We start from the raw sequence: 10,631 nt of genomic DNA, 5'->3' as shown, positions 1-10,631 counted from the left end.
TTAACACTTGAAGATGATGAGTTGTCTCAACTTCAGGAAGCAATAGCCTCAATTAGAATAAATGCTCAAACTATTTATAATTCTTATCAAGTTGCATTAAATCATGCTAGACCAAATGTTCCAACTCCTTCTTCTTCTGATTTTCAGTCATCTAAAAAAACTGTAGGAGTAAGAGCACTTAGTGCTTGGGCGGGGTTTAAGGGTTCTCAAAGTTCTAGTAGTAATAATTTTTCACAACTAAATGGGCTTGAAGTTTATTTGTCGCAGGGAATTGAGGAAGTGAATCCCAACGACTCCTTTAATCTTTTGAAATGGTGGAAGGATAAAGAAAAATACTTTTCTGTTCTTTCAAGGATGGCCCGAGACATTTTAACTATTCAAGCTTCAACAGTGGCGTCGGAGAGCGCTTTCAATCAAGCAAGACTTCAACTCGGTGATTATAGAGCGTTTATGAGGGAGAGCTTGAAAAAATCAGTACTTTTCAGAGATTGGATCCGTCCGGAAAGAAGAAATCTTGGACTTGCTGAATCACAACCAGAGGAAGACGAAGCTTACGAAGAAATGCTAGCTGAACTTGCGAAGGATGCAGTTTCGCCCGGAAGCGGCGATGACCAAGCTACTTTTTCGCCACCACCAACGGAAATTCCTCCGGACCTTGAAGGATTTATGAAGTTTTTAAGAGATACCATGTAACTTGTATGAACAAAAATTAACTTTTATTTTGGTACATCATGATTAGTTTATTTTTCTTCTCAATTGTAGTATTAGCACCTTTTTGTGCTCATTCCATAGGGGGGAGGAAGACTAAGAAAGATATTGCCATGTTCTTTTAATGCTATAATAAAATTACAAGGCATTGCTTTGAATATCTCTTTACAATATTTTTGTCTTTAAATTTGAATTAAATAATTTAGGTCACTATTCTATAATAAAATTTACAAGGCATTGCCTTAGATAGTTTTTTTAACATCTTTTTGTCTCTAATTTCTATTTAATTTTTTTAAAAAAAATTAACCGTTGGGCCCACTTAGCCCGCAGGCCCAGTCCGTTTTAGTCCGGGACCATGAGTTTGTGGGCCCGATCCCGGTCCGGTTCCTACAAAAAGACCGTTTGGCCCATTTATTTTGGTATCGGGACCGGGACCAGGACCGGCCCACTTGGCCCGTTTAGGGACCGGACCGACCCACTTGTCACCGTTAATTTTCGGGCATTTGCATCTATACCCGTTTTTTGTGCCACATTTTAACTTGTGCCCGCTTTGCAAAAAAAATTGCAAGCGTACTCGCTTTTTCACATAACTTGAGCCCACGGGGCTGAAGTTTTTCTTTTGTACTAGAAAACTTCAGCTGAAGTTTTTGTCTTTGTAGCCGGAGTTTTCCAGTTATAAAACAAAAACTTAAGCAGTTTTCCAGCTTAAGTTTTCCAGTTATAAAATAAAAACTTAAGCAGTTTTCCAGCTTAAGTTTTCCAGTTACAAAATAAAAACTTAAGCTCTAGAGCTTAAGTTTTCCAGTAATAAAATAAAAACTTAAGCTCTAGAGCTGAAGTTTTTCTTTTGTACTGGAAAACTTCAGCTCCAGAGCTGAAGTTTTTGTCGTTGTAACCGGAAAACTTCAGCTCTACAGCTGAAGTTTGCCAGTTATAAAATAAAAACTTAAGCTCTAGAGCTTAAGTTTTCCAGTTATAAAATAAAAACTTAAGCAGTTTTCCAGCTTAAGTTTTCCAGTTATAAAATAAAAACTTAAGCAGTTTTCCAGCTTAAGTTTTCCAGTTATAAAATAAAAACTTAAGCTGGAAAACTTAAGCTCTAGAGCTGAAGTTTTTCTTTTGTACTGGAAACTTCAGCTCTAGAGCTGAAGTTTCTATGTTGTAACTAGGAAACTTCAGCTCTAGAGCTGAAGTTTTTGTCTTTGTTTCTTGTACTGTTTCTTGTACATTCATCAAAGGAATTACATGGAAATATCTAGCAATTTTTGGCGGATAGTCTTGAAATATCATGTTTAAGTAGCTACATATTATTTCCCGTTAAAATTTGTTAGAATGGTCAATGAAAATCTGACGATTACATATCGTGCAAAGCTAAATCCAGAAAATCTATCTTCTTCAGTTACCGCAAAGCATGAAACTAGTAAGTTCCAATCTCATATTCTATTTGTAAAGGCTTATCTCAAACACTAACTATAGTGAATAGCAAGAACTGTGGTATTGAAGAAGAAGAAGAAGAAGAAGAGGAGAAGGGGAGGAGAAAGGAAAGCTGAAGTTTTTTAAAAAATGGGTACGGGTGCAAATAGAAAGACAAAGCGGCTACAGGTTAAAAGAGGCGCCAAAATAGGGCGCCCCGTGCAATTTTTACGTTAATTTTAGCAGTATGAATATGTAATAGTTAAACAACAAAAAGGAAAAAAACGCGAAATCGATGAAGTTAAAATCCGAAAAATGAAAAGCTATGAACTTCAACGGCTACATGTCACCTATTGCGCCAATCCATTCTCTCTCTCTCCCTCTCCATATAATGAATGAAATTTCTCGCTATAACCAATACTTTAAAAAGAAAAAAGATGACAAATGTTGAACCCATAAACACAACCAAAAAATACCCTCTTCTCTTGAAAAACAAATCCTCTTTCCTCCACATATCTCGCAGTTTCACAAAGGGTCATCAAATCTTTGACCCTCCCAAAATGTTCTGCTTCCCAAAAAATAGCTCAAAATTTTTCTTTTCATTTTTGGAAAAACAATCTTTTACAACTAAGATTCAATAATGAATCGAACGTAGGGACTTGGAATTCTGATCCTTATTTTTCTCCCTTCCCCCTCCCCCTCTCTGTGATCCTTTTTTCCCATCAGAGTTTTTATTCCTTTGATGGGGGGACATGGGTTGTGTCAGCTCCAAGCAGGTCACGGCCCATTCCCCGCCACACCACAATTACAATTCTATAAAAACCGCTGTTATTAACAGAAATGGAGAAATTATTAGAGATTCCAATTTGCAGCATGTTAATAAGAGTGGATTTGGCCCTTTGGAGAAGATTAAAGAGGAACCCGAAAAGGAGAAGAAGGCGGAGTCTTTAATTCGAAGGAGTTCCTCGAATTCAAGGGGTTCCAAGAAAGGGAGCAATGAAAAAAGGGCTAATTTTAGTATCAAATTTGGAAGGTTAACAGAAGGAGAACATTTGGCTGCTGGTTGGCCCGTGTGGCTCACTGCTGTCGCGTCTGACGCTATTGAGGGTTGGCTGCCCCTTAGATCAGACGCGTTCGAGAGGTTAGAAAAGGTAATTAATGCCCCCTTCAATTAGAGGCGGATCCAGAATTTATATTTGATGGGGTTCAATCTTTAGGTTCAAACTTTATGGGTTCATAATTTAATATTTGTTGAAGTTTTAGTGATTTTCATTTATATATCTACACTTCGTGGCTAAAATAGTAAGTTCCCTTGAACCATGCATTATATGCTCCGCGGCCTTGATTCGATGGAATACTATTTTGTTGGTTCCGTGAGAAACACAATTGGAAATGGAATATTTGAAATGGAACAAAGGATGTTGAAGAATTATATAGTTGATTCCATCTAGTTTTGGATTGAGGTAGAGTAATGATGTTTGTTATTGTGATTAAAACACAGTTTCTTGTGGAGAAAAACCTTGCATTATCTATGGTACAATTTTTCTGATCCTCAAAATGGATACCGTGTTTTGACAATTGGTGTATCTTTCTAATGTCATTCCATACCATGATACCAACAGGATGAGCTACATATAATTGACTTTCTAATATTTTAATCTCGAGCTGATCATGTTTTTGGTTGGTTTATTTATCTCCACATTCTTATGGCTATTTCTTTTATTATCTTGTTAATGTCCTACTTATCCATATTTTCAAATTTGACTACATATTTAGGCGGCATTGAGACACTGACATTAGGACAGGCTATTTCAGTTGTATATCATCCTTTAATGAATGCAAAATGCTTTTCTTCTTACAAACACTTTGTTCTTCCTTCTACATCTGTAGATTGGACAAGGTACATACAGCAGCGTTTATCGTGCACGTGACATCGAGACTGGTAAAATGGTTGCCCTGAAGAAGGTGAAATTTGACAATTTCCAGCCAGATAGTGTCAGATTTATGGCCCGAGAAATAACAATTCTTCGCAAACTTGACCATCCAAATATCATGAAGCTGATCGGAATAATCACTTCTCGGTTATCATGCTGCATATACCTTGTATTTGAATACATGGAACATGACCTCTCTGGACTGTTGTCATGTCCTGACATCAAGTTCACTGATTCACAGGTTTGTTAATATTTAAGCTATGACTCTCTAGTCTCTACCATTAAATTTGGTTTTAAGGTCACTGTTTGAATTTCTTGACTTGCAAAAAGGAAAAGAACATCTCAAATTTTTGTTTCTTTTTTTGGATGGAAGTAGATCAAATGCTATATGCGGCAGCTGCTGAGTGGACTAGAGCATTGTCATTCCCGAGGTATAATGCACCGAGATATTAAAACATCCAACGTTTTGATAAACAATGAAGGAATTCTAAAGATAGCAGATTTTGGTCTTGCAAATTTCCTTAGTGCTAGGCACAAGCAACCACTAACCAGCCGTGTAGTTACATTATGGTATCGACCTCCTGAACTTCTGCTGGGATCCACAAATTATGGGCTAACGGTGGATTTGTGGAGTGCTGGTTGTGTTTTTGCAGAACTATTTTTCGGGAGGCCTCTCCTGAAAGGGAGAACTGAGGTATGTGGTTTTAGAAGTTTAGAATTGCTTTTGATAACATTTCCTACTTGAAGATCAATGAATAAAGTCTTGAAAATGATGGTTTGCTTGTATGTTACTGATTTTAGTCAATTATGAAAAAGTTTGTTTCTCTACTTTTTGCAGGTTGAACAATTGCACAAAATCTTCAAACTCTGTGGTTCTCCATCTGACGAATACTGGAGAAAGTCTAAACTTCCACTTGCAACCATTTTTAAACCCCAACATCCTTATGAGAGTGCACTTCGAGATAGATGTAAAGAATTACCAAAAACTGCTGTCAACCTTATAGAAAAACTTCTTTCAATTGACCCTCACAGACGTGGAACTGCTTCATCTGCTATTGATTCTGAGGTAAGTCTTCATTCTGATAGCAGTGCGTGAATCTTTTTCTCATTGAAAATTTTCATTTTTACTCAAAAATCTTCTTCTTTCGTTTTTTCCCTTGGCACTACTGAAGACTGAGTGTCCTCGAGCTATCTCAGTTTTTTGTGGATGTCCTGTTTCCAAATTACTACAATTCTCCCAACATGCTAATACTTCGGTTCAACTTTTGTCGTATACCTTTCTGCAGTATTTCAATACAAAACCTTACGCTTGTGACCCATCAAGCTTGCCTAAGTACCCCCCAAACAAGGAAATTGATGCAAAGTTCCGAGAAGAAGCACGGAGGTGAAATCCTTTCTTCGTTGTCCTTCATAGAAAGCATTTTCTGCTTGTAGTTCTTCAAATTGACGGCTTGTCATCTGTATGGTACAAATATACTAATATAGTAAAAGCCAACAAACATCTGCATTTGCAGGCACAAAAAGAAAGATGATTCTTCGCTGTTCCTTCACTCGTTCGAGTACTAATTCAACATTATAGCTTAAACATATCAATTTCATCCATCTCCAACTGCTTAATTTTAAGCAAATCCACTCCTATGATTTTGCACTTATCTTCCCCTCAGTTTAGAAGCTTAATATGATCTGCAAACTCTTACATTTTCAGAAAGAAGGCCAGTTCCACAATGAAAGCATCTGGAGCTTCAAGAGATTCAAGAAAGGTGCAAAAAGCTCTTCAAAAGTCGAGCAACTTCGGCATAGTGGTCTCAACTGAGGTCTTTGTCCAGTCTTTCATACAGATACATTCCGTATTGATGGTATATTGACACGCTTCCTTTTTATTTATGAAGGAATCTGAAGCCAATATTCACAATGGTCGTAGAAACAATGGTGGTAGTGGCCATATTTCTAAGGGAAAAGGAGCTACCGTGGCACGTATATCAATGAAACCATCTTATGATACAGTGTCAGAGGCTTCTCAGGCGACCGAAGAATCTCAAGGCGAAAGCATTCGATCTGTCCCTGCTCAAATGACAGCGTCAAGTGGGGTTACCTGGGCGAAAAAGAGAAAGCAAGATTCTGCAGCCACAAGGCCACATCCACAGGCCAATTCAAGAAGTCAAAAGTTGATTGCCTTTGACCTTTCCAATGTACTGCATGCTGCAGATACCTCGGATTTAAACATGCAAGGTAGTTATGACTTTTCGAGCGGGATCAACACCGAAGACAGAGGCCGCAACAATGACGCCACACATTCTATTGGCAGGCAATATACTCACGAGTCTCAAGAGTTGTCAGAGGTTAGTATCCGAGAGGTTAGTATCCTCGATCTATTATACAACAACAACAACAACAAGTACGCCTTAGTCCCAAACAAGTTAGGGTCAGTATGTGTATCCTTAGAGATGTTATTGCATTTCAAAAGGCAAGTCTTTATTAGCAACAGAAGTCAGTCTATGAACTCCTCTGGTTGAGGGCCTTCTGAAACAGGAGGATTGGACCGACGATGAACCTTTACTTCTAACTGGAGTAACTTAAATATCATGTAATGCAGTAGAAGTTTAACTTTTTTGCTACTGCAGCCATGTTACTTGTGAAACCTGGTATTCGTAAAGGCCCACAACTAGCAATATTACAGAATATCTGTATTGGAGATAAAGCTGTATATCTTTCTAAATGAAACAGGACTACAATGACAAACAAAGAAGGGTTGGGTTCTCAGGACCATTGATACAACAGAGGAGTGATGCAAAGCACGATAATCAAACTCGCCAAGATGGTCACAGATCCCGGTTTTATAGAGGTAAAGACATTCTATATCTGGTGGTTTCTCTCTCACTGCAGAAAATCCATAAAGAACCATTGCTTTTTTATAGAAACCTCAACCAAATTTGGTTTGTTTCTGTAGATTTATAATGAGAATGAGCTAGAAGTGCATGCTGCATCCCTTAGCCAGTGAAGTGACTCGGGACAATTTTTTGTTGATCGAGAAAGAAAATGAAAGTCTGTTAAGCAATGTGGCCATTTCATTTCATTTTTTCCCTCGCCACTCTATTTATGAAGGGATTGGCGTCGTGGTAAACTCTGACCCTTGCAACTATATTTTTCTGGCAAATCACTTGGGAAATTAGTAAAGAGATCGTGCAGACAAAGACATTTACTGGTGAAAGACATAGTTTTATACCAAAATATGATGGAATCACTAGAATCTTGGTGCTGAAATCCTGAAAGTGGTTGGCGGAATTGGAATATGATAACGAGCTGGAGATTCGCAACTTGTATCCCCCGATTTTTTTTCTTCCATTTCTTGATTTGTGTCTAGGCTTCCCTCATTGTAACTGGAAAATATGTACACACACACACACATATATACCATTAGTTCACATATTTACATATACTACAAATTGCAGTATTCCACCATCCTTTGTCTTTGATAATTTATGTGTATATATCTATTCGGATACAATTGATTGTACGGAGGAATGTCGACAGTGTTAGAATATACTATAAGCCATGCGTATTGTTATAGTATTCTTTATGAACAATTATTTATTTACTTGTTTAAATTCAATAAAGTTTCATTTTAAATAGATCATGTGTTGGTTTGTGTGTCCATTGCTTACATAGTAGATGATTTAGTGTATAGAGTTTAGTTTATACACGGAAGATTAAATCACCGGTTCTTGTAAGACATAAAAGTTAATGTTCGCAATCTAATGATGGAATTGGACAAATCATCGGAATGATTGTAGCACAAGATTAAATATAATTTATCTTGATTATGGGAATGGTTTAATTCCAACTTCTTGTGCTAGTACATTTTGTATGTATTGAACGGATCAAGTAGATATAAGTATTTTATACTGACTTTATAAAATAATTTCTCTAGTCCATTTAATATACTTATACTCTTAATCCTGATATAATTATTATTAGTTGTGTATGTCACTTGTTGTTTTGATTTATTAAAAGGCGAGATACTTTCGTGAGTCAATAAGCCTGGTAAATTGGATAACAATGATATACATTGGCGAAGTAATAATTAGTTGATGGAATCCATGTCTCGATTTTGAGATTGATGATACTCCTTTATGAAAGCTTATAAGTTTTCATGTGTAAACCCGGCCGGTGGATTTTGTATCCGACATATGAAATAAGTTAAGTGTAAGTCTAAAGGAAGTAATCAATAAATTAAATAGTCAGTAATTTAATTTGATTGATTAGTATTGGAATTTTAACATGGGGAGTTAAATAAGGTTTTATGGAAGAATTTCAAAATTGAACTAAGGAGTGCAATTACGAATTTTTAGTGGAGTAATTCGTAATTTATTATGGTAGAAATTAATTTCAAATTTCGGAATTAATTCCATAATGGGAAGCCTTGTTAATAAAATTCTATGGTCCCTACTGTGCCTGAATAATAGGAAATAAAGGAAACCTTTCCTTGGTGGAAGAAGAAAACCTAATAGGTTTTGGAAAAGTGTTTTGACCTAAAAAACGCAACTATATATATATGGTATATAGCTGGTCGTTTTTGACAAAAAAGAAAAAAAAACACACGTTTTTCTTCCTTGAATTTCGCCCACCCGAAGTTCTCTGTTTTCCGGTTTTTATTTGGGTAACACAGTAGAAGACTGTGGAAGGTTGCTGAGGTTTTGCAATTCTGGAACTGGAGAAGGATATCGATTTGCTTTGTTCACGATTCAAGAGGTAACTCGTATAATCTCCGTATGTGTTAATTGTTTAGATTACACGTGATTGTGATGCTATGTTTACTTTCTGTCTTTTAGCTATTGGTAAAGTTTTGTTCATTTGTTCTGTTCTTCATTCACGGCCGGACTTGAACCGAGGGTCTGACCGAGGACGAGGTCATTCATCAACCTAAGTTCAGGCTTGATCATACCATTGCAACTGGTTTGAACGTTTATTCCACTCCTAACTCATTTATTTGATATTCTTAATGTTCGTGTTAGAATAAATCGCATATCCTTAAAACCACATACAAATTCAATTGTTACCCGATATTGGGGTAAACAAATATATATAATTATTAAATTATTTTTTGTTCTTTTGAGCTAATCAAGAGGGAACCAAACATTAAAAAAATTTAAAAGCTAAATTAGTAATAACTAATAATCTAAAAAGTTGTCTAATATTTTAAGAGTTTCTTTTTTTGGGTAAAACGGAATAATGCTCACTCTTTGCACATTAAAATACCAATAAATAAAGCCTAGCCTTTAGGTATCATCTGGTTCTTTTTCTTATTCACTATATTTTTCCCGAATAGGCGATCACGATCTATCACGAGAAATCAGTTTCTAACCATTCAATTTTTCAGAAAGAATGCGTTCGTCAATTGAATGGCTTTCTGTTTTGTTAATCACTGTAATGTAGTCAATATACGCTTCATAGTTTGTTATTCATGACTATATTATCTTTTTCCTAGGGGATTTTATCATGTGAATAAGTAAAATTCTTTTTAGGTCCTATATATCAAGAACGTAACGTAACGTAACGAAGTCTGAACTTTAGGAGTTGGAAAGTTAACAAAGTATACATCTAGTTCCACTAGACATGAATAGCACAGTGACAAGATATATTTTTATCTTAAATTATAACACCACCAAAGTCTCTATAGCCTCCAGTCCACAATACAATTCTGAGAAAAGAGACAGAAATATTTGTGAGAAGTAATGTACACAAGTAGAATTGTCGTGTCGTGAGTTCCCGCTGCATGTTTGCCACCCGTCAGTGGGATGCATAAGCACCCAATGGGCATATGGCCCTCCACCCACGAGGAAAGTAATGCATTCTTTTCCTAAATGACAATTTTGTCATACATTACTTATATATATAGCTAATAAGTAACAAATATTTGTGATAGTTGTTGGCCATTCGTCATTTAATACATCATTCCGCGATCTGATGCTCAAAATATAGACAACACCTAGGAATAGTATGAATCCACATTTCCTCCATCAGTAATCAGCAGAATCCATAACTTCGTCTCATCTTCATGACTCATTAAACCTGCTAATATGTGACACCCTAGTCAAATTTTAATTGACAAAATACGCGAGAAGTGTTGGGTATATACGTAAACGGATATTAGATCCTAGTGATGTATTTTAAAGCCGTGAGGGCCTAGGTCTAAAGCGGACAATATCACTAGTGGACTGAGGTGTTACATATGGTATCAAAACCACTCCGCATGCAACCTTGAACGGTGGTGGGGCGAACCTCAACGAGGACGCTGAGTTGGTTGGATTGTGACAATGCTCAATCTATATACTCCATAATCCATATGTACTACTTTCCTAAATTTATTTAACTGTCAACTTAAGAGGTTTTCATATTCTTTTGACCGCTTTCTTTGTAACATTTCAACATTCTCAATTGAGATTGAGATCTGCTTGCTACTTATCGTAATACTAATCGACTGCTTTTATACCTTAAATTATAAAAATGACGTAAATCTCCATGAATTTTTAAAATTTTAATGAATTTAGAAGTGAAAATATATTTAAAATATAATTA

At 36.3% G+C, this 10,631-nt stretch overlaps 1 protein-coding gene across 2 annotated transcripts; it reads left to right on the top strand.

The window, feature by feature from the left end:
* The first annotated feature begins 2,539 nt into the window (after window positions 1–2,539).
* Window positions 2,540–7,652, top strand: LOC109240684 (probable serine/threonine-protein kinase At1g54610). Of its 2 annotated transcripts, none has more exons than XM_019407348.1 (9): window positions 2,540–3,272; window positions 4,012–4,296; window positions 4,432–4,749; window positions 4,894–5,121; window positions 5,342–5,439; window positions 5,761–5,869; window positions 5,945–6,409; window positions 6,780–6,897; window positions 7,003–7,652. In XM_019407348.1, exons 1-9 carry the CDS (start codon window positions 2,874–2,876, stop codon window positions 7,008–7,010), a joined length of 2,028 nt encoding a protein of 675 aa, XP_019262893.1. In that variant the 5' UTR covers window positions 2,540–2,873; the 3' UTR covers window positions 7,011–7,652. The 2 variants fall into 2 exon arrangements, with proteins under 2 accessions (XP_019262893.1, XP_019262894.1); XM_019407349.1 differs by having other exon boundaries at window positions 2,541–3,272; window positions 5,945–6,394.
* Window positions 7,653–10,631: the final 2,979 nt, after the last annotated feature.

Source organism: Nicotiana attenuata, unplaced genomic scaffold, assembly GCF_001879085.1.
Source record: "Nicotiana attenuata strain UT unplaced genomic scaffold, NIATTr2, whole genome shotgun sequence".
Taxonomy (NCBI): domain Eukaryota; kingdom Viridiplantae; phylum Streptophyta; class Magnoliopsida; order Solanales; family Solanaceae; genus Nicotiana; species Nicotiana attenuata.
Note: the sequence above shows the minus strand (reverse complement) of the source record. Positions and strands in the feature narration are given on the sequence as shown.